This window comes from Carcharhinus amblyrhynchos, chromosome 5 (genome assembly GCF_965287045.1).
Source record: "Carcharhinus amblyrhynchos chromosome 5, sCarAmb.v2.hapA, whole genome shotgun sequence".
Classification (NCBI taxonomy): Eukaryota; Metazoa; Chordata; class Chondrichthyes; order Carcharhiniformes; family Carcharhinidae; genus Carcharhinus; species Carcharhinus amblyrhynchos.
Window position 1 is genome coordinate 55,605,871 of NC_137328.1, and position 25,361 is coordinate 55,631,231.

General features: G+C 38.9%; 1 protein-coding gene across 7 annotated transcripts in view; it reads left to right on the forward strand.

Moving 5' to 3' along the window:
* Window positions 1–25,361, forward strand: part of agtpbp1 (ATP/GTP binding carboxypeptidase 1) — a 240,091-nt gene that overhangs the window by 122,210 nt on the left and 92,520 nt on the right. For all 7 annotated transcript variants that reach the window (XM_080188828.1, XM_080188827.1, XM_080188829.1 and 4 more), the window contains 6 exons: window positions 1,773–1,889; window positions 12,166–12,947; window positions 13,790–13,873; window positions 13,981–14,067; window positions 17,467–17,615; window positions 23,820–23,907. In XM_080188828.1, coding sequence (XP_080044954.1) covers window positions 1,773–1,889; window positions 12,166–12,947; window positions 13,790–13,873; window positions 13,981–14,067; window positions 17,467–17,615; window positions 23,820–23,907 — 1,307 coding nt within the window. The remainder of the gene's footprint in view (window positions 1–1,772; window positions 1,890–12,165; window positions 12,948–13,789; window positions 13,874–13,980; window positions 14,068–17,466; window positions 17,616–23,819; window positions 23,908–25,361) is intronic.

Sequence of the window (25,361 nt, forward strand, 5' to 3'; positions counted from 1 at the left end):
CAAGTAACAAGCCGGCCAAAGGATTCATTGATATCTGTTCCACTGCTAATATCCTGTTTCTACTGATGTTGGCTGGAAAATAATTCTTGTATACACTGGGTCTAGGTTTATAAGGTAAGGAGTAACTCCCGTTCTGTAGAGGTGACCTTTCAATCTCTGTATGCAGGTGCTGAACACAATGAAGCAGACGGTGCTGGGTTGTGCTGCCAGTAGTTGGTGCTGAACCAAAATCTGGATCATGATCCAGCCGCTCTGGTCCCTCCACTTCCATTACACTTCACCAACACATGGATAATGGATTCACTGACTGGCAAAAGGCAAAGAGTGGGAATTAAGGGGTCCTTTTCAGGATGGTAGCCGGTGACTAGTGGAGTTCCACTACTATGATAAAGCAAAGTCAGTGTTGGGACCACAACTTTTCACTTATACATCAGTGATCTAGATGAAGGAACTGAGAGCATTGTGGCTAAGTTTGCAGATGATACAAAGATCAATGGAGGGACAAGTAATATTGAACAGACGGGAAAGCTGCAGAAGGACTTGGACAGGTGAGGAGCGTGGGCAAAGAAGTGGTGGATGGAAAACAGTGTGGGGAAGTGTGAGGTTATGCACTTTGGTTGGAAGAATAGAGGCGTAGACTATTTTCTAAATGGGAAGAAAATTCAGAAATTGGAAGTGAAAAGAGACTTGGGAGTCATAGTCCAGGGTTTTCTTAACCTTGACTTGAAAATTGAGTTTGTCGTTAGGAAGGCATATGCAATGTTAGCATTTGCTTCAAGAGGACTGGAATACAAAATCAGAGATGTACTGCTGAGGCTTTATAAGGCGCTGGTCACACTACATCTGGAGTATTGTGAGCAATTTTGGGTGCCATATCTAAGGAAGGATGTGCTGGCCCTGGACAGGATCCAGAGGAGGTTCGCAAGAATGATCCCTGGAATGAAGAGCTTGACATATGAGTAGCATTTGAGGACTCTGGATTCCTCCTCGATGGAGTTGAGGAGGATGAGGGGAGATCTCATTTGAAAATTACAAAATATTGAAAAGCCTAAATAGAGTGGACTTGGGGAAGGTATTTTCATTGGTAAGTGAGACTAGGATCTGAGGGCGCAACCACAGAATAAAGGGAGGACCCTTTAAAACCAAGATGAGGAGGAATTTCTTCAGCCAGAAGAAGGTGAATTTATGGAATTCATTGTCACAGGAGGCTGTGGAGGCCAGATTGTTGAGTATGTTTAATGTGGAGATGCCGGCATTGGACTGGGGTAAACACACTAAGAACCCTCACAACACCAGGTTAAAGTTCAACAGGTTTATTTGGTAGCAAAAGCCATTAACTCTCCACTCACCTGATGAAAGGTCAGAGGCCCGAAAGCTAGTGGCTTTTGTACCAAATAAACCTGTTGGACTTTAACCAAGTATATTTAAGACAGAGATAGAAAGGTTCTTGATTGGTAAAAGGGTCAAAGGTTACGGGGAAAAGGCGAAAGAATGGGGTTGAGAAACTTATCAGCTAAAATTGAATGGTGGAGCAAACTTGATGGCCCAATTCTACTCCTATGTCTTATGGCCTAACACAATGATATCAGGCATCATTGAGAGCTTGCAAAAAGTTTCCAGACGCCATAAGCAGAATGTATACTAAAATGCATGGGAGGGAGTTGGAGCTGAATGTAAAATTGGCACTGTATCACTGTTTGATGATAGAAACATTTTCAATGTTGGATAGTAAGAAATAAAACTTTTCTAAAATAAAGTTTTCGTTTCTGCAGAATGATGATATTGAAACTGATATTAACAAGTTAAAGCCAGTTCATGAATTGGGGCGACCAATAGAAGAATTGGAAGTATACAAACAATTTTTCCCAGAACTCACAGAAGACTTCCAGGTAAAAAGAAATTCCATATTCTACAATTCCAAACTAAGCACTTCAAATCTGTACAGTATCGCAGAAATTAACCTTTATGTTCCCCCTCCCCCCCTTTGGAGCTGTCAGAGGCAAGTTCTGTACCAATACAGTGAAGTTGTATGTTCTGCATCAAGTGAGGTGGCAGAGACATGAAAAATGAGCAGGGATGATTGCAGTACAGTAGAATGTTTGAGTCAGCAGGCATATTTGTGCACCTGGTTTGTGTTAGCATATAACCTTTTTAAGCTGCTTTAATATCCATTGAATGAGATCAACTTCAATGTCTTGACTCTTGAAATGTGTGCCTCACACAGATGTCGTATAAACTGGAGGTAAAATTGCCAGAAATATCTGAAAATAGGTCTCAAAATGTTTCCATTTAGCAGATTTCCTGAGCTCTTGTGTTAAGTAAACCAGGGCAGTTCTATGTTTTAAGTTGGCATGAAAATCACATCTTAAGACCTTGGGCCAATTGTGCTTGAATCGTGTATATAAAAACAACTTGATATTGATGCTAGTGAAGTATTTGTATTTCTGATTTCTGAAATATATTTCTCATTCAACTGGTAGCAACCTCTGCAAACCAGATTCGCTACCAGATCTGGCTGCCAGCATTTTGGAGTTCCTATCTGCTGAATGAGATTTGGGGCTTAGGATGGCAATGTAAAACCCTCAACAAAATAAAAACAACTAAAAATTGACAACATTTGGCTTGTCAATTGCAATTATTTCCAAATCCATGGACATAACTAAGCATTATGCTTTGATATGACACATTCGTAGCTAACTGTTCCAGTTCATTCCAACATTGGCATCTACCTGACAATGTGGAAAATTGCCTTGATGTGTCTTGTTTACAAAAGGTAGGGAAAATCCAATCCAGACAGTTACTGTCTTAGTAGCCTACTCCCAGTCATTACCAAAATGATGGAAGGAGTCATCTACAATCCTATCAAATAGTACTTACTCACCAACCACCTGCTCGCTGACGATCAGTTTAGTTTCGCTCCAACTGCACTCCAATCATGGATACAAGACTTGACTTCTGAAACTAAAATGAGAAATGTGATTAAATGAGCAATAGAGCAATATATTTTTCTCAAGATTTCCAAGCAACTGTGGTTACAGGAAACTTTTCAGATTTGAGGTGAACTAATGAAGTAAGAATAATTCACGATTTATATCTTTGAAAATAGTATTGCACTGGATGATTGTTTTAAGACACACAAAATCTATAAATTGGGAATTGCAGTCATCATGATAAGTGTGACTGCATAACACTTTGGTCTACAAATTTTTGGACAGCGTGGGGAGGTGTTGACTAATGTAATATGAGCAGGTTCAGGTTTTTGCTTGGCATTCTTATTAACTTGGTTTGAGGTTGTGATCGCAGATGTGAAGTGTCTCACTTCAGTGACATTTATGGTAAACTGCGTGAGGGAATTTTTTTTCACTTTTTTTTCTCCTACTCGCTTAACTTCAAAACAGCTTCCATGAACAAAAGACTTAGAAATAACAAAAACTAAAACCTGAATAAAGTGACCAATAGTACATTTTTGATCTAAATGTATCTTTCATTTTCTCATAAAATAAACCACAGTTTAGCTTACTTAATGAGATTGAAATGAGCAAAAGTCCTTGGAAAATTGCACACTCATCCACTCGATCCTTTCTTGCTTCATTTATTGCTTAGTTATGTTTCTCCTCAATTTCTGCCCACATTGAAGAATTAAACTTCTGATAATTTAAATAAATCTTACATCTAATTTTACTCATTATAGTGGTTATTAAATAATTGCAAAGCCTTGTAAATGCTATTTGGATGCAATTGCTCATAGTCTGCCAATTTAAGTTTGTAGCAAAGATCTAGGCTGACAATTGCATGACTAGAGCAATAATAATCAATATGAGGGAAATCTTAAATTTAAAATTGAAATGGTTTGTTCATTATTTGAACCACAGAAGATGAATTTCCCCATAGCTTCTGTTTAACTACTGTAACTCCAATGTAAACAGGGGTTTCTGTTGAACTTCAGCAGAATTATGACAGCAAAGTGAGAGAGGTCTCGGAGCATTCACCTCCATAGATCTGTTACATAGGTAATTTCTCTTCCATAAGTGTGTAGCCATTATCACTCCAGGTGACTTTAGCAAATGCATTTTATTCTATAATTTCACATTGGCCCATCTATCAGCTAATTGTGATGTTGAAGTGGAAATCAAAATAATGCTATTTGCAAACTATGGCAGATATTCATTCATGGGATATGGGCGTTGCTGGCTGGCCAATATTTATTGCCTATTCCTAGTTGCCCTTGAGAAGGTGCTGGTGAGCTGCTGCCTTGAATCACTGCAGTCCGTGTTCTGTGGGTTGACCCACAATGCCGTTAGGGAGGGAATTCCAGGCTTTTGACCCAGCGACTGTGAAGGAACCAGCATAGCTTTTAGAATGCGGGAGGAAATTGGACCACCCGGAGGAAACCCACACTGACACAGGAGAATGTGCAAACTCCACACAGACAGTGACCCAAGCCAGGAATCGAACCCGGGTCCCTGGCGTTGTGAAGCGGCAGTGCTAACCACTGTGATACCATGCTGCCCCGCCCTATGCCGACTTGTGCCTTTGTAGATGATGGATAGGCTCTGGGGAATCAGGAGGTGAGTTACTCACTGCAGTATTCCTAGCTTCTAACCTGCTTTGTAGCCACTGTTTATGTGGTGAGTCCGCTTGAGTTTCTAGTCAAGGGTAACCCCAAGGGGAATTCAGTGATGGTTACACCATTGAATATTAAGGGCGGTGGTTAGAGTGTCTCTTACTGATAATGGTTGTTGCCTGGCATTTTTGTGGTACGAATGTTATTTGCCACTTGTCAACCCCAGCGTGGGTATTGTCCAGATCTTATTGCATTTGAACATGGACTGCTTCAGTATCTGAGGAGTCGCAAATGGTGCTGAACATTGTGCAATCATTGGCGAACATCCCCACTTCTGGCGTTATGGTGGAGGGAAGGTCATTAGTGAAGCAGCTGAAGATTGTTGGGCCTAGGACACTCCCCTGAGGGACTCCTGCAGAGATATCATGGAGATGAGATGACTGACCCTTCACAGCCACAATCATCTTCCTATATACCACGTATGACTCCAGGGACTTGACAAAGGGTCATCTGGACTCAAAATGTCAGCTCTTTTCTCTCCTTACAGATGGTGCCAGACCTGCTGAAATTTTCCAGCATTTTCTCTTTTGGTTTCAGATTCCAGCATCTGCAGTAATTTGCTTTAATGACTCCAACCAGTGGAGAGTTTGCCCCCAAAAAGCTCAGGCTCCTTGATGCCACACTCGGTCAAATGCGGCCTTAATGTCACACTCACCTCACCTCTTAAAAGAAAGATAACTTTCAGTAGTAAGTCAGTTGCTAACAACAGCTAATAATTATGAGATTAAACAAGTCTCAATCTTGATTTAAACAATTAATTTACTACTTGTAGTAATTTAAGCAAACATAAGTTTTCCGTCACCAAATATGCTTTATTGTGCAGCAAAGAAAAGGGCTGTGCCTGCGACTTACAGCAACAGTCTACACCTCGAGACCTACAACAATGGTGTAGATTGAGCAACAGGTTTGAAAAACCCCACTGACTGCTTCTCATTGGATGAGCCTCCACTCACTCAGTAAGGAAGCTGGTACTCCTCAAAGCCCACGGTGAGATCTACTGATGGTCCTTCATGGCCATCATAACACTACTGGTTCTATTGCTTTGAAATTTATGATTTTAATCCAGTGCTACCCTGTGTCCCTTCCCACTGGGTTTATTAGTATGTGGAACTGATTGTCCAGCTTGCAGCCCGCTTATGCACCTCTAAGGACTGAAGTTAAGCCACTGTGCCTAACAAGAACAGTACAGATGGCTGGTTAAATCATATAGAGTACTTATACTGCGACCCTAATGAATCAGAGCCTGTTCCTGTCTTAACCACAGAATTTTCATAATCATGTCAGGTACTCTGCCAAAGACCAGTGGGGACCTTGGGAAATGGTGACACAATTCGGAGCACAATACCGTTTTAGAACAAATTGGCAACCCCATTTCTAGTGTCTAAGCTGCTAATGAAACTTAACATGATTGACCTGTTAGCCATAAAAAAGTAGTTAGAGATGCTCATGATTCTAAGATTAAATGTATCATAGGGACCAAATTGCCTCTTGCTGGTAATATTTGCCTTCCCTACCCATGGGTACTTTATTGCTAGTTACATCAGTAAGTTTACATTTATTTATTAGTTACAAATAGGCTTACATTCACACTACAATGAGGTTACTGTGGAAATCCCCAAGTCACCACATTCCAGCACCTGTTCGGGTACACTGAGGGAGAATTTAGCATGGCCAATTCACCTAACCTACAGAAATGCACCAATCAGATGCATTTCAGTGGAGCAATACTTGAAGAAATTGGTGCAAAATCTAGGTCTATTGTGAGACAGTAGTTACGGGTCATAGCAAGCTCATAGCATCTGCAGGTCAAAAGTCAATCTTTTGGATCTAACCAAAGAGCAGGACATCAGCAGGTTACTGCAGTTTTTTGCAACCTCCAGCTTGCTGGACTGCGGACCATGCCAGTGCATGTGTAAATCACTACCACGCTTATCCTCTTTGCCACAGGGTTTCTCATCTGCTACAAAGAATTTTCTGTATTATTCAGTCTGCACTTGCAGCTATTAGAATCTATTTTGCACAGTTCAGAGTGCTGATTCAATGGGCAAGATTTTCCGGTTAGTCTCCTGGTGGTCACTGCATGCTTGTCCTTTTAGAGGCAATGGCCTAGTTGTATTATCGCTAGACTATTAATCCAGAAACTCCCACCACAGTAGGGGTTGGAATTTGAATTCAATGAAAAATATCTGGAATTAAAAATCTGTTGATGACCACAAAACCATTATCACTTGTCAGGGCTTACTAATGTCCTTTAGGGAAGGAAATCTGCTATCCTTACTTGGCCTGGCCTACATGTGACTCCATTGCCAGCACTGTGGTTGACCCTCAATTGTCCTTGGTCAACTAGGGATGGGCAATAAATACTGGCCAGTCAGTAATGGCATTCCCCACAAATAAAAAAAAATACTTCTGATCCTGACTGGAGCAACAGAAGTTTTGCACAGCAATCCAGGAGTGACCCTGGTAAAGAGGGGCAACACAGTAGATGTGTCCCCTTTTCACAACATGGACTGCCATATTTGGGTGAGTATTTTAAAGGTCTTCAGTCTTTCAACATCTTTTTTGGGTGAGTGAGTGTATAATCGGGTCAGAAGGGTGGTTGGTGGTTTGCTTGGCTTTGTGGGGTAGGATGGGTGCTTGGGGGTGGATGTTTGAATCAGGTTGGAAGAGATGGGTGGTCACGTGGGAGGGGAGTGTGTCATTAGGCTAGCAGGGATTTGGGGGCAGATGGGGGGGTGTGGTGGATAGTCAGTTAAGTCAGGGGTGAATAGTTGGGCCAGGTGTTGGGGACATGTTAGTTGTGGAGAGTGGTGGGTTGGTTTATGCTGTTACTCTCTGAGTTACATCAGAGATTAAACAGTGTGGGAATTATGAAGTAAGTATTCAGATAAGTAGAGTGTATCAAACTCAAGTCTCCAACACTTAGGTCAGCGTAAAAGACGAAGGCTCTGAGGCAGCAAAAATCAGTCCATCAAAAATTTAAACTTTTCAGGCAGTTGCAGTACTTGTGTAGAAGTCAGGTGGGTCAAGATGCGCACCAGCAGCTTATTTCAGTGCATCACCACCCCTGATGCCAGAACGTCTGGCCCATTGTGTTAAATTAGACTGACTTCAGGCTTCTGGCTAGCTCTGCTTTCTCTCTGCACACCTGCTCTTCACTGTGCCGATCGTTTTCTTTTTATACCCATGGTAGTTTTGGGGAAATTTGGACACTTATTTGTTCCATCAAAAAAATGATGTTATTAATTATATGTGTTTCTGGTTGGAGTGAAGCAAACATAAGTTGATCCATGTTGTTTACTGAACAGATGCATCATCTTGCTGACAACTAACAGTGTTAGTTGAGTGTACTTTGGCATTCTATGGAGCTGATAGCACAATTTAAAGTCACACAGTGCCAAACACAATCAATCACATTTTCACAATACTTGCAAATTGAATAAAGAGTAAACCCTGTGTAATATCTGATAATCTCCTAGCAACCAACCATAGGTGACATTTTTTGGAGGCCTTGGTGAATTTTGGTTACCAACTTCATCAGCAAAATGTGTGGCTGAAATGGGAGGAAAGCAGAAGAGAAGAAAATAAGAAGCTTGTCAAAAATAATATCAAGTGTCAATGAGCCATTAATGATTGTTAATCTACTGTTGGTTATTCATAATTCATTCTGGTAAGTATGTGCCTAAAATTGAGCTATAAGACTACCAATGCAGTAAAAGTTTTATTTTGTTCCATTCTTGAGTTGGTAGCAGTTTTTGGCATGCTTGCTGCCTTGTACCAATGTATATATTGGTCTGGTGTCATTTGGAAAAATAAATTGTTATTGAGAGATCTGTAGCACTATAGGGAAATTTTACATCTAACTCAAACTTATTTGACCAGTGTTTGAGATAAAATGTTACCTGCTGTCTATCAATTTGTATGCTGGCCTTATATCTTGCAACAGTTCGCCTCTATACTCTCCATATTTTGAAATAAGCACTTTTAATTTTATTTGGAGAATATAGAATCATTGAGTCATAAAGACTTAGAACACAAAAAAGACCCTTCAGCCCATTATGTCTGTGCTGATCAAAAACAACCACCTAACTGTCCTAATCCCATTTCTAGCATCTGGCCCATAGCCTTTATGTCTTAGCATCACAAGTGCACATCTAAATACTTAAATGTTACAGAAATAAAACAATGATTGATTCCCTTGCAATGACTGAGTGCATTTACTCCATGAAAAACTGAGCCACTCCAGACTTTCGTGGACCTAGCTTTGCCCTTGGTCTCTGCAGAGGTGGCTGATTTAGAGTAATAATGAGCCTCTTGTGTTCCTTGAAAAATTGTCCATGGTTGCCATTTTTGACTGGAATCTAGCAACCCATATTCAAATACAAGTCAGAAAGCAAAATATTGCTGATTCTGAAAATTTGAAATAAAAACAAAAATGGTGTGATACTCAGGAGATCAGGCAGCTCTGTGGGGAGAGAAAAGGATTTAACGTTTCAGGTAAATGTCCTTTTATCAAAAACTAGGAAACGTTACATAGAACATGACTGCGCAGAACAGGCCCTTCAGCCCTCGATGTTGCGCCGACCAGTGGAACCAATCTAATGACCCTCTAACCTAAACTATTCCAATGTTATCCATATGCCTATCCACTGACCATTTGAACGTCCTTAAAGTTGGCGAGTCCACAACTACTGCAGGCAGGGCATTCCATGCCTTTACTACCCACTGAATAAAGAACGTACCTCTGACATCCGTCCTATAATTACCACCCCTTAGTTTAAAGCTATGTCCCCTCGTGTTAGCCACCACCATCCGAGGAAAAAGGCTCTCACTGTCCACCCTATCTAACCCTCTGATCATCTTGTATGCCTCAATTAGGTCACTTCTTAACCTTCTTCTGTCTAATGAAAATAACCTCAAGTCCCTCAGCCTTTCCTCATAAGACCTTCCCACTATACCAGGCAATATCCTGGTAAACCTCCTCTGCACCCTTTCCAACGTCTCCACATCTTTCTTATTGTGCGGCGACCAGAACTGCACGCAATACTCCAAGTGTGGCCGCACCAGAGTTTTGTACAGTTGCAACATGACCTCACGGCTCCAAAATTCAATCCCTCTACCAATAAAAGCTAACACACCGTACGCCTTCTTAACAACCTTATCAACCTGGGTGCCAACTTTCAGGGATCTATGCACGTGTACACTGAGATCTCTCTGTTCGTCGACGCTATTAAGAGTCCTTCCATTAGCCCTATATTCTGTACTCCTGTTACTCTTACCAAAGTGAATCACCTCACACTTTTCCGCATTAAACTCCATTTGCCACCTGTCAGCCCAGCTCTGCAGCTTATCTATGTCCCTCTGCAAATTGTAACATCCATCCTCACTGTCTACAACTCCTCTGACTTTGGTGTCGTCAGCAAATTTACTAACCCATCCTTCCACACCCTCATCCAGATCATTCATAAAAATGACAAACAGCAGATGCCTCAAAACAGATCCTTGAGATACACCACTTGTAACTGAACTCCAGGTTGAATATTTCCCATCAACCACCACCCTCTGTCTTCTATCAGCTAGCCAATTCGTGATCCAAACTGCTAAATCACCCTCAATCCCATGCATCTGCATTTTCTGCAGTAGCTTACCATGGGGAACCTTATCAAACGCTTTGCTAAAATCCATATACACCATGTCAACTGCCTTACCCTTACAGATGTGAAAGGTTTCAAGCAGAAACGTGGAGAGGGGAAAAGAGAACAAAAAGGAAGGTCTGTAGTGAGGTGGAAGGTAGGAAAGATTAAATTACAAAATAATGATACGACACAAAAAGGGATGAGAATGGGCCACGTAAAGATACAAAGCTGAATCTAGAGGAGGTGCAGTTGTGAATAACAGAATCATTTTGGAACATCTGTTCTTCATTTGTTCTGACAGTATCACCTTCCACACCAGTGCTTACAATACATCTTTTTATCCTCAACTGAGGTTTCCCCACCACTGTGCTCAGCAAGGCTCTTGACCATTCTTTCCCATTTTCTCTCATTCTAGTATCACCCCTTCCATATCATTCCAGAACCAAGGTTTCCCAGAACCTTCCATCCCACCAGCCTTCACTTCTCAGCCATTTCTGTCACTTTGTGTGATGCCACCACCAGACACAGTATTCAAAAATGTCTGTTCTCTCTGTGACATCCTGTGATTCCTCAAATCATTCCCAACCAGATCCTCCATTTCATGGCACTTTCTCAAGCAAGTGCAGCAAATGCAATGCGTGCTGTTTTCCACCTTCATTCTGCATTGCCTCAGAAACTGTCCATGTGATTTACTTGTACTATTTTCAATTTAGTATATTGAATTTGCTATTCATGATGCAGCCTCTTCTACACTGGGGAGACACAGCACCATTTGGGGAACTACTTTTCAGAACATCTCCCTTCAGTTCACAATCGTAACTCTGAACCTCTGATAGCTTATCATTTTAATTCCCTATCCCATTCTGACCTTGACATCCTTGGTTTCCCATATGGTTCCAGGAAAGCTCCATGCAAGTTGAAGGAGCAGCAGCTCATTTTTTAATTTGATACTTTATAGCCTTCCAGACTCAACATTGAGTTCAACAATTTCAGATCATAATCACTGTCCTTGCATTTTTTAATGGCGGCTATTGGTGGTAATTTTGTTTTTTCACATTAACACTCCCCGAGGAACAATCTTTTATTTATTTAGTTGTCCCTTTGCCTTTTCGTTTCACATTGCACCATTATCTGTTTTGCTGTTTAATTTCTTCTGCCTGCCACTCTATCACAGACCTTATCTAATGCTATTTCATTCTTTTTTCCCCCTTTCCATGCCTTTGTTTGCGTATCTCTAATTTGACCAATTCTGATGAAAGGTTGATGATCTAAAATAAGCAATAGGAGCAGAAATAGGCTGTTCGGCCTCTCAAGCCTGTTCCGACATTCAATGAGGTCATGGCTGATCCAACATTTCTGGAAGACCATAAGAAATAGGAGAAAGGAAAGAGTAATTTTCAATTCCCAAAGATGCTTGATCTGCTGAGTATTTCCAACGTCTTCTGTTTTTATATCACATCTGTGGACATTGAGCAAGAAGGAATTGAATGGGGAAACCAGCCTGCTGACCTCACTTTGAAATTCATATATGAATAATGACCAGTTGGATAAAACAGCAAAGGGCAGACAAAACTCATGGGCTCAATGTCTTCAACAGAAGAGGGAAGATGAGAAAGTTAGCAAGTGTGGATACAAAAGACCTGATTGACTAGGTTAAATTCCTAAATGAACAAAAATACATTTTGAAAGAGTTTGCTAACTACCTCTAAAGCCACTGAGGCTGATTTTCCTTTAGTGCTAGATGTGAAGGAGAATCGTTCCCTTGACATACAGCTGTTAATTCTTTGTAATCTGTGCATATATTTATGGAAGTATCAAACATAGGCCTAGTCCGGTCAGTTACTTTATATAAATAAACCTGTTCAACTGAGTAACCACAACATTTATTTTCAACTTTTGTTCTAGGCATGCAATCACTCTGAAGAAAACCTTGCTAGTGCGTCAATGTCTGACGTTCAGCGGCCAGGACCCATTATTGTGCCTACAGCAGGAGAAGAGCAACCATCAAAAAGAAAAGTGATACAAGTTACTGAAAGCAATACTCCAGAAAGCCAACAAATTCTCCCTAATGTTTATCAAGGAGCTGCACAGGACCATAAACTGCCAATACTTATAGATCTGCAGAACAAACAGCAGAATAGAAATAGTGTAAACACATGGTATTCTAAACAAAATGGACATACTTCTACACAGTGTTTGAACAATGAAATTGCTAAAGGCTTGGATGATATGTCCTTGCATTGTAATAATGCTCCTGATGATGTAAAGTGTTGGAACGCAAGGTGTGTGAGTGGAACTGAGAATAAGCCCAGCTTTTTGACACTCGGGGAAACATGCAGCAAAACCTGTCAACAGCTCTCTGGTTGTGGAAAATCTTTATTTGTTTCATCATTTGGTCAGCCTCCATCATGGCAACAGGTTGGTACCCAGCTAGGTCAATTGTGCTGTTCTGGCATTGACACTGATGCAGAGGATGAGTCCTCTGTAAGTTCTGAAGAGCCAGGAATTTCTGAGTTACCGGAGCCAGGGGCCTTGCAACCACTTCATGACTGTGACCTTTATGTCGAAATTGTTAAAAAGACTAAATCTGTTCCTGAATACAGTGAAGTAGCATATCCTGATTATTTTGGACATATTCCACCTCCATTCAAGGAACATCTCATAGAAAGACCCTACGGTGTACAAAGGTGAGTATGAAGATGATATGCTAACACAAAAGAAAAGAGAAATTTCAATGTAAGATAAAGTCATGACCTGAATTAAGAAAATTGCAAAAGATGAAAAGCAAAGTTGTGATTCAGTAATGCAAAATTTGGATTTCATAAGCCTTTTGACTGTAAGAAAAGTTTTTTTAAAAAAGTAGTTTCAAAGTTTAACAATTTACACATAAAATAACACATTACTGGATTTTTTGGGGCTCATCTGATATGTATTTTAGCATTAAGCTGGAAGAGTGGGAAGTATTTTGATCCTTTATAAATAAATATTCCATTTTAAAAGATGACTTGTGATATTATAATGCACTAAAATTCAACAGTCCACTGGGGGAAAAATTAGAGTAACTATGCTGTGTTATAATTTTGCATTAGTTAGGAAGAACAATCTTCACTGCATTAGATGTGGTAAATTTAGTTGTTACAATGTTCAGTTATGTTTAAATAAGTGGCAAGGTTTGAGACATCTATAAAAATGACATGGCATAAAATTGCAGAATCCACAAAAAAGATATTCATTTTTTATACATGTTGAGTATTTTTAAATTTAATTATCAGCTGGTTTCATTATTTATATAAACTAGGGGGCAGGGTTGTAGTCTTTAAAAAGTAACATTTGCACTGCAACTCAAGTCAGTAAATTAGACTGGTGAATTGTCTTTTTTTTGGCAGATACTGTTTGTAATACTTTCTCTGGATTTTTATTATAAACTTGAATAGCTAGTTTAATGTGAGCGCCATACTATTTTGAAAAAAAAAAGCTATTACAACATTCTTCCTTACATTTATACGTAATGGAACATTGTTTTTTACAGAACAAAAATATTCCAAGATATTGAGAGGCTGATCCATGCAAATGACATTATTGACAAAATTGTATATGATCTTGATTTTCTCAGGTGAGTTAAATAGAATTTGCTCATTTTTATTCCATAACCTAATGTGTCATCTATGATGTTGCCCAATGTATGTACTCAATGCTTTTTTATATCCTTCTCTCATTTAGCTATCCAATACCTGAAGATGGAGAAACGCTCAGATTCAATTCACAGTTTGAATCTGGAAACCTCCGAAAAGCAATTCAAGTCAGAAAGTAAGATTGAGAGGATGTGCTTATTCTTCCAAAAATATCATCTGAATTAACTTAAACAATCCTTAAGTGTTAAGTAATTTATTCTATCTTCTATTTTAAAATAATAGTTCAGAAAGAGAGAAAGTCTGGCTTATGGCTACAAATGCCACTATTTAATTTCCAAAAGACATTTGATAAGCCACACAAATGTTAATTCTCCAGATAAAGCATTATAAAGTTGGAGGTAATAAATTAGCATGGAAAGCGGACTAGTTAATGGATAGGAAGTAAAACGTCAGGATAAATGGGGCATTTTCATGTTTCCAGACTGTGGCTGGTGATGTGGTGCAAGGACTCTGCTCTATCAGTAACCCAGACTAAAACTGAGGAAGCCTAAATTTGCTGATGATACAAAGCTAGGTGGGAATGCAAATTGTGGGGAGGACACCAAGAGGCCTGCAAACCGACAGAGACAGACTAAATGACTGGATGATAAGGTGACAGATTTGGGGAAGTGTGAGGTTACTCATTTCCGTTGGAAGAATTGAAAGCAGAATATTTTCTACAAGATGTGAAACTTGTAAATGTTGATGTTTAGAGAGACATATTTATTGTTAAAGCAACATATAAAATTAGCATGCAAGTACATCAAACAATTTGGAAGGTTGACCATTATTATAAGGGATTGGAATATAAGATTAAAGATGTCTTGCTACAGTTGTATAGAGCTTTGGTTACGGCACACTTGGAATACCATGTAAAGTTTTGATCTCAATATTTAAGGAATATGTATTTGTATTGAAGACAGTGCAGCGAAAGTTCACTAGGTTGGTTCCTGGGATAAGATGAAAGCCTTATGATAGACTTGAATAAATTAGACCTACATCCTCTGGACATTTAGTAGAATGAGAAAGGATCTCCAAATTGAAGCATACAAGATTCTGAAGGCCCATCTTGCAAGGCATTCCCAGCATAGATCCATCATGAGAGCTGTTATTGTGCATGTGGAATTCTTTCTGTTCCACAGTGATGGACTGGCAACTGTTGCTATAGCATATTTTGGGCCATTTATACGTTTTTTTAATCCTGTAATTCAGTTCTGATTCAGCCCTCCTATCTGAGCTTTCACACTGGATGATACAGTGATATGAAATCTATAGACTCTGTAATCAATTCCAGCCCCAGTGAGGCCAGTCAATCCTGGGTGTCATTTCCATCCCCATTATTACAACTACGATCCCATTCTATCCATTGTGACTGCTCATTTCTGCCTACTGCTATCTACTGCTTTCTATAATACAACTGCTGCCATTGCTAAATATATCACATTGGCACCATGCAATTTAAAGTCAACAGCCTAGTTTTTGCAGTTATGGAAATATTGAAAGGAGTTGGCCATTTGACCTTTCGATCCTGCTCCGCCCTTCATTATGATTATGGCTGATTATCAAATTCAATATCCTGATCCCCCTTCTCCCCTTATCCTTTGACCCCTTTAGCTATATCTAATTTCTTCTGAAATCACACAATATTTTGATCTCGACTACTTTCTGTGGTAGTGAATTCCATAGATATACCACTCGGTGAGTGAAGAAATTTTTCCTCATCTCAGTCCTAAAAGGTTTATCCCTTATCCTCAAACTATGACCTCTAGTTCTGGACTCTCACACCATTGGGAACATTCTTTCTGAATCTACCCTGTCTAACCCTATAGAATTTTATAAGTTTCTATGAGATCCCCTATCACTCTTCTATACTCTAGAGCGAATAAATCCAAAGCAACTTAGTCTCTCCTAATATGAAGATCTATCATCCCAGAAATCAGCCTGGTAAACCTTTGCTGTACTTCCTCTATAGCAAGGACATCCTTCCTCAAATAAGCTCACCAAAACTTCATGTGATACTCTAGGTGTGGCATCACCAAAGTCCTATACAATTGCAACAAAACATCTCTATCCTTTACTCAAATCATTTGGAGACTCCATAAACTTATAAAAATGGTGGACAGGATCAGGATGTGGAAGTCCTGCCCCCATTTCCAACAGATCCCATTTCCAGTGGTAGAAGGAAAGGGTTGGGGCAGGACGCATGCAGGAAAAAAATAAACTCAGCAGGACAATTTGAATTCAGTGCTAAGTTCAAAGAGTGCCAATTTTCACTGTAGTAAAGGCTTTAGCTCACAACGTGGGAGTCACAATTTCAGAGTAGACATGAATGCTCTTGAAGTGTGAATTAGGTCTGTAGAATTTTCATGACATGAAGCTTTTTTAAATCCCCAGCCCTTTAAAATTTAACAAACCAAGCTACATATGTCATTGAAAGTTGAAATACTCTGCTCTAGTAGTTCCATTAATTGTTTGTCGATATTCCCCCAGATGCTTTTTTTGTCATTATAAATGCATGGCTGCTCCTCAAGCTATGGGAATTTTAAATTCACAGTTTGATTGACAGTTTAAGGAAGTTATTAAAAGATTGTTTCTATTTTATCTGGGTTTATGAAAATAAGTTTATTTGCTTTGAATAAGGGATTAAACATTTGAGATTTAAAATCTTAAATGGGCTTTCATGATTGGAAGTGTTTTTATATAGTCAAGGCTGCAATAGATAGATTTTTAAAATCTTATTTTAACTCATTGTGACTGCTGAAGTCTCTTCATGCTGGATGCTAGGTAAGTTGGCCTCCCCAAATTCATTACCTCATACTTCTCTGGACTGAATTCGATTTGACGTTTCCTGTCCACTGACCAGTTCATTGATATCTTTTTAAAATTTCCTCCTCAACATCAACCACACAGTCTTTTTTTGTATCATCTGCAAACTTCTCAATCATGCCCCCTACTTCGAAGTCTAAATCATTGAGATATACCACAAAAAGCAAGGCACCCAGTGCTGCCCAGATAATCCACAGTGGAAACAGTCTTCCAGTCAGAAAAATACACCTTGATCATTACCTATTGTTTCCTGTCATTAAGACAGTTTTAGATCCAACTTGCCACTTTCCTTTGGAAGCCCTCAACTTTTGCTTTCCTGACTATCTGCCATGTTGCACCATGTCGAAAACCTTATGAAAGTTCATGCAGACTTCATCAAACATGTTGTCCTCATCAACTGTCTTTGGTAGCTCCTGAATATGTCTGAGTAACTTGATTGAATTCAGTCGTCCCTTAATGATTTCATACTGACAGCTTTCGAGCTCTGAAATTCCCCCCTTAAACCACTGTCTCTTCAGCTTGGTTTCACCCTTCAGACTGCTTTAAAAACATGTCTCTTTAACCAAACTTTTTTCCATCAGCCAAAATATGTGATACTTAATGATCTCTGAAGCTCCTAGAAACATTTTGTTATGTTGGACTTGCTATTTAAACATAAGTTGTTGTGACTTAATCTATGCCTTTCTAAATTCCAATTACTTATTTCTAGGTTTGAATATGATCTCATCCTTAACTCAGATATAAACAGCAATCATCACCATCAGTGGTTTTACTTTGAAGTGAGTGGAATGCGAAATGCTGTTCCCTATCGATTTAACATCATCAATTGTGAAAAGTCCAATAGTCAATTTAACTATGGTAAGGGTTTCTTTTACTATTGGTGGCATATTTTGTTATTACTGTGTTTTCTCAGTTATTAATCAAACTGCAGATATGATATATTTGAATAATATCCTTTTATTTCAGCACACAGTCATGCCACTTGTAAGTATGATGGTAAATATTAAAAGATTAAAATTTGAAAAATAGCAGCCCTTCTAGCATTCTCTGGTGATTGCGAAGTTTTTCTTTTACCTTTTAATGTCACCCACCCATATTTTCTAGTCCATATTTTACTGAGCTCATTCTTTTTGATATGAGATTGATGAACAGTAGTACTAACTGTTATGCAGTCTAAGGTCCTCCATTTATCTGACAGGCACTAAATTTGACAGTTTACAGCAGGAATTAATAATAGGCTGTGGGATTAGTGGCAATCAAAGCTGTTGATGAAAACGATACTGGAATCCAAAATAATTGTTTAAATGTCAAAGTGATTGCACAAAAACTTTCAATTTGTATGTTATCTCATGTTGGAAAGTTTTAAACAATTTAAAGAAAAGTAGAAGAGAAAATGCTGGAAAATTTCAGCAGGCCTGGCAGCATCTGCCAGGCCGCTGAAACGTTAAGTTTTCTTCTCTCCTTACAGATGCTGCCAGACCTGCTGAGATTTTCCAGCATTTTCTCTTTTAGTTTCAGATTCCATCATCCGCAGTAATTTGCTTTGATTAAGGAAAAGTAGGAATGTCTGATTTTCTGGAACCAAATAAACCAATGAAAAATCCAGTCTAAAAGCAAGAGAATACAAGTGAGGGTGCATTTCCCAGTGCATTGCCAATAAATACCTTTGCCTGGATTTATAACCAAAGGGCTCAGAAATAGTTTTTAATCACTTGTAGTCTGGATAAATTTAAAATGTAGGACGAGGGGGTATGCTGATATAAAGAACTTGCACACTTAATACATAGCCATCTTTTCTAGGTACATTTACAGAATCTGAGAAGGACTTCAGTTAACTGAAATAGTCTTCCATTTATCCAGCATTTTCTGTTCTTATTCCATTTGAGCTACCTTGGCTAAAATTCTATTTTTAGAACCAGCACAGTCCTACTTATCCTCTCTACTTGAGGCATCAGTAACTTCTGCAAAGGATATTAAGATCCATCTAGATAATTAAAAGTTATTTTTCTGGCTAATTAAAAGAAATTACTGCAAAGAGATGATTAAAGGTAAATGAGCCTGAATCATAAACTGATATTGGTTTCTGAGGAGTCTTAATGCATCTTGTTAAAGCAAAATGCCAATGGAGTAAAGATCAAATCACTCTTAAGGTTATTTATTTTTCAAGCAAATGTAACACTACTTAAGTAAATCAACTATTCACTACTTCAAATATATATTAAGATTTTGATTACTGATTTTTCTAGAAAGATCTTTTGATGCCCCTTCGCCAGTGAGACAAAAAGCCCTATGGGTCTGATGTGAGGAATAGTCAAAGTACAATAATTTTCTGGAAACACTCAGCAGGTTAGTCAGCATCTGCGGAGAGAACAAATAAGTTAACATTTTAGGTGTAACCCTTTGTCAGTATTGGAGCAATTTATAGATTAAAAAATTAAAAAGGAACTGGATGCACATGCACGTGCATACCTACTCACTCGGCAGACATAGAAGAAAAGTGGAACAGGCTCCAGCAGTCCATGAGCTAAGCAGAAGACATGCTGGTGGTGTGGGATGATTTTGTCAGCTCTTTGCATAGGAGAGATATGGGTTAATTGCTGGAGTGAATACTCCGTTGGAACACTGCTGTCTGCACTCTGCTTTTTTTTGTTCTTTTTAACCCTGCTTTATTTTCTTTCCTGACTCTTGAACTGGTTGAACTTGCTGTGCTTTGCCAGTTTTGAATGCTCCCATTTCCACTTGACTTAACCCACCTGGCATCCTCTCAACTATTCATACTTCTCTGTGTATTGTAATTGTCTTTAATTGCTCTCATTGTGACTCCTATTGTCCCATTTCAATACCATTAAAGCCACTTATATACTTTACATTTGGAGTAGTTAAAATACAAAAAAAAATGAATGTGAATACACTCAGTGGGAGAAGTGCAAATTTTGGTGAGTTGAGCAAGGATTTGGCTCAGGTAGATTGCAATCAGAGATTGACAGGTGAAACAGCAAGTGAGCAATGGAAGGCCTTCAGGGAGCCAGTTTATGTACAGGTTAGAAACATTCTACAAGGGAAAGGGAAAACATCCAAAGCTAGAGCTCCCTGAATGACTAAAGATGTAGAGATTAAAATGGAACAGGAAAAAGGGAAGCTTATGATAAATGTCAGGATTATAATAACAACAAACTGAATATAGAAAGAATGAAAATGAGCTGAGGAAAGAAATGAGGGGCAAAGTGTGTTTTAGGAGAACAGATTCGAGAGGAACATAAAAGAGAAGACAAGAGTCTCCTATTAATATAAACAGTAAAAAGATAATCAACTTAAGGAACAAAAAGGAGCTGATCTTGTTGATCTTGCCACGGATATGACGAATATTTTACAATTGTCTTCACTAATGAAGAGCATGCTGCCAATCTAACAATGAAGAGGCAGTAGTGAAAAATGGGATGACCTAAAAATAGATAAAAAGGTATTGGAAATGTTAACACTGTTTAAAGTAGAAAAAAAAAATCAGTTCCAATGGGCATCTTCAATTGCTGAGGGAATAAGAGTCCAAATTGTGCAGGGTTAGGTCACAATTTATCAATCATCCATAGATGATGCCAGAGGTCTGGAAATTTGCAAAGTTATACAATTGCACAAAATGAGAGGGGGACTAACCTGGCAACTACAAGTCAGTCGTCCTAATGTCTGTGATGTGGGAACGGGAGGGGGAATCTTTTGGAGACAATAATTAAGACAAAATTACTTGATGCTTGGGAAAGATTTGGGCCAGTAAATGAAGGGCAGCATGGGTTTGTTAAAGGTAAGTAATGTTTTTCTAACTGAATCAAGTTCTTTGAAGTAACAGAGTGCATGAGAATAATCTGGTTGGTGTTGTGTACACAAGCTTTCCAAATATGTTTAAGAGAGCACATAATAGATTTGTAAGCAAAATTGAAATAATTAAATGAATAGTAGCTGCATGGATATGAAATAGGTCAAGGGACAAAAGCCAGAGAGTAGTGGTAAATATTTTCTTCTGAAGATTGAAAGTTCTTTATTAGAACAACTGGTCTGTTTGATTTGTATTCATGACCTGGCTTTGGTTGTACATGACATACTTTCTGTCTTCCAAGTGACATGAAGTTCAGAAATGTAATAAGCAATGAGTCAGATAATAACAGACTTAAGGAGGACATAGACAGACAGGTGAAATTGGAAGATGCATGCACAGGAACTTAATGCAGTAAAATGATTCACTTTGGTAGGAAGAAAATGGTTCAATTTTAAAGGGGCTAGAAGAACAGAGATGGTCGGACAAGTTGAGAATGTATATGGGTAGGACCCCTTGAAAAAAGACTTAAAACTTAAAAACAACATGGAAGTTATGTTAAATGTTTATAAAATGCTGGTTAGGTCTTAGCTGCTGTATTGTGTCATTCTGTGTCCTGCACTTTTGAAGAAGGTGCAGTGGAGATTTTAGTAGAATGGTACCAGTGAAATGTGTCTAAAGTTCTGTGGAGATGGATTGTTCTCCTTGGAGCAGAAAGGATGAAGAGGAAATTTGATGAAAGTGCTCAAAATCATTTTTTAAATTGGTTGTCTACACGGAGACACTGTTTCCAGTGGTAGCATTGTCAGCAGTTGGAAGACACAGATTTAACGCAATCAGCAGAAGAATCAAAAGCAACATGTATTAAATTCTATAAGCCTCTCATTATGATCTATAATGCATTGCTGGTGATGGATGTAGTGGGAGATGTAAAAGTATTTTTTTCAAAAGGAAATGGACAAATAGTTGAAACAGAAAAAATTGTAAGGCTATTTAGAAAGTGCAAGGGAGTGCATCAAATTAAATTGTTCTTTCAAATAGCTGGTAAAGATACATTATCCTCTGAGTATGTCTACTGTATCCTTCCATGATTTTCCTATCTCCTGTTTTTCATTCACGTGTTTTACTGACCATCTGCTAACTTTTTAATTTGTTTGCATTTCTCACCCCACAGCTTTGCTTTTTTTTTTCCTGTTCTCTTTAATGTGCTACCAAATTCTTTTACTTCTGACAAGAGTTACACTTGAAACATTAACTCATCTGTTGTCCCTACAGAGACTGCCAGACTTGCTAAGTGTTTCCAATTATTTTTTGTTTCAGATTTCCAGCATCTATAGATAATTTGCTTTGCATTTATGACTTTGACATTGACCTAACTGAACTGATTTAAAATGTTTCCTAAGTACCAAAGGTAAACAGACACAATTCAAGTACATGAAATTTGCTACGCAATGAGTTGTTTGGCCTTATTCCCTTTCTAAAATAAATATTGAAATGTGATGATCCTGATTTAGTTGAAGATATTTATTGCATTATTATCACTGCTAATCATTCAAGTAGAAAACTTAACAAATTATATTTTGTCAGTTGGATCACCAGACCGTGAATCGTTTTCAAATATTGGATCATTTTTTGTAAAGCGAATCCCCCGAAGACTATGAAGGCAGTATTTTAATCTGTTTAGCATGTTAGTTACTTACCCCCTGTCATATTAGTGGTATTAGCTAGCCTTAGATTGTGCATCAATTTTAATAGAACAATAAGGTAATGGTATTAGTAATACACATCCCTTTAAGAGTAAAGTAGGTCTTGCTTCAGAGTGAATTGAGGTAAGAGCAGGTGATGCTCATTGAAGCTTGTATTTAAGAACTGGGTTTTTCCCTGGTGGAAGAATTGCTTCTGGCCAGTGAAAGGACCAAGAAGGGAGGAATAGTAACCAGCATGTGTACTGAACTATGGTATCACAGTGAATCACCAGAATGTCTTCTGCTGTCTAATTTGGTAAATGAATATTCATTTATTTAACATCGGGCAGGAGCTAAACAACCTTCAAATGTTCAACCATTAATTCTGTTGGATAAGAAAATTATAATGTAGCCTTCTATAGGCGATTTCTCCATCTAATCTCTGGCCAGATATTTTAGAGAAGTCAGACGACTTTATGAACACCATTGTGAAATATCTAAAATGCCAGTTTGGAGATATTCAACCTCCTTCATTCTCCATGTGATCCTTTGCAAGGTCCTGACATGTAAGCTAACAACAAGTCAAAATTATTTATTTATTACTGCTTACCATGCTGGGTGTGGGGACGGCAGCTTTTTCCATTCCTACACAGCAAATTTATCTACACAAAGCAGCACGAGAAAAGAATTCTGACATTTGCATTTCTACAGTGACATTTCACTGACGTGCAATATCTAACATGAAGTCAAAATTATCCAAACTTTATCCTGCAGCTTGAGTAGTTTGGAGGTTTTTTCTTTATAAACAGCATGCATCAATGGGAGTAGTATTGGAAATTATGAGGATATGATCTGCTAAATAAGGTCAGATGCTTCATCTTCTCATCCACAAAACTCTAATCCACCTTCAGGGCCTCATCAAAGTTGTACTGGATCCCCCATGACTTTATTCGCCCGCATTGACCTGTAGTTTTTAAAACCTAGCATGGTGGCCTTTACATTTGACATGCAGTGTTGGCATGTCAAATGTAAGGGCCACCATGATAGGTTTTAAATCATCTTGGCAAAATTGATCTAGTCTCACTGCCATTATAAAGAGAGCAAATTTGATTCTGTCATTATCACCATTTTGTTCATACCAGATATAGTTCTGTCCAGTACCATCACAGTGTAATGAGCCCCAATATATAATGTGAATCAGCTAAATCATGTGTACTTAGCTGTCGGTGAATCTGCAAGATCAGCTCCTTAATCAGTCTTAAATATTTCTCTACTGGCAGTTGTCTACACACTCCTTTTTTTTAAACCAATGGCTATGTGCAATCAACTGTGCTCCATATGACGTGTATGCATTTGCACATTTTTTTAGTTTAGTGCAATCTTCTTTCCATGAATTTAATTGCAGATTACAGCCCTGTCTCACAGTATAATTAAGCCTTTAATGACATGGTGAATTAATAAACAGTAAAGGATAAATCTCTTTGTTGAAGCTGTGAAATATCCTGACAGATGTGCAATTTTTATTTTATCACTTGAACATGAAATTCTTAAATACTTATTTTCTTTTTGAAGGTATGCATCCCATAATGTATTCTGTCCAGGAAGCCATGCTTGGAAGGCCACAGTGGATTCGAACTGGGACAGATATCTGTTATTACAAGTAGGTATTCTGTATATAGAAGAATATCAAGTAATATATATATTTAAATCAGTCAAGTGATGTGGGCTTCATTGGCATGGCCAGCATTCATTGCCCATCCGTAATTCCCAATGAGCAGGCAGTGGTGAGCAGCTGCCTTCTTGAACTACTGTGGTCAATGTGCTGTTCAGGAACAGGTTCCAGGATTTTGGCCCAGTGGCAGTGAAGGAACGGTGATATGTTTCCAACCCAAGATAGTGAGTAGCTTGGAGAGGAATTCCTAGACGGTGGTGTTCTCTCGTAAGTTCCTGCAGTGCATCTTGTTGATGGTACACATTGCTGACACTGCATCGGTGGTAGAGGAAATGAATGTCACTTCTTCCAGAAACAAACAAGCGGGCCAATTTGTCCCGGCTGGTGTCAAGGTTCATGAGTGCTTTTGGAGCTGCAGTCATCTAGGCAAGTGGAGATTATCCCGTCACACCCCCGACTAGGTTCTGGACAGGCTTTGGGGAGTCAGAAGTTCAGTTACTTGCCGCAGGATTCCTAGTCTCTGACATGCTCTTCTTGCCACTGTATTTATATGGCTAGTTCAGTTTCTAGTGATGGTAATGCAATTTGCATGTCATCGGACAATGGTTAGATTTTCTCTTGTTGGAGATGGTCATTGGGGTCACACAAGTGTCAAGCAATGTTATTTGCCACTTGTCAGCCCAAGCCTGTATATGTCCATGTTTTGCTACACTTGGACATGTATTGCTTTAGTATCTGAAGAGCCATAAATGGTGATGAACATTGTGCAACCATCAATACACATCCCTACTTCTGACCGTATGATGGAAAGAAAGTCATTGATGAAGCAACTGAAGATTGTTAGGACTTGTACGTTCCACTGTGGAACACTTGCAGTGATGTCCTACAACCGCAACCGTCTTCCTTTATGCTGCAAATGATTCCAACCAGTAGAGAGTTTTCCCCTGATTCCCATTGATTCCAGTTTAGCTAGGACTCCTTGATGCTATACTCAGTCAAATACAACCTTGATGTCAAGGGCAGTCACTCCCACCTCACCTCTTAAGTTCTGCTCTTTTGACCATGTTTGACCTTAAGCTATGTTGCGGTCAGAAGTTCCCCTGGTGGAACCTAAACTGAGTGTCAGTGAGCGGATTATTGCTAAGCAACTGCCACTTGTTGGAATTGTTGATGACCTCCTCCATCAGTTCAGTGATGATCAAGAGTAGACTAATGTTCTGTCATCCTATTTTAGAAAGGATATTACCAAATGCGAGTAATTGGGATTAGCTTAGGGGCTTTTAAAAAAAAGGACAGCATGGACAAGTTGGGCCTGTTTTCATGCTGTAAGTCTCTATGACCCTAATGGAAAAATAACTGGTTGGGTTGGATTTGTCCAGCTTTTTGTAGGACACGCCTGAGCAGTTTTCCGCATTGCTGGGTAGATGCCAGTATTGTAGCTT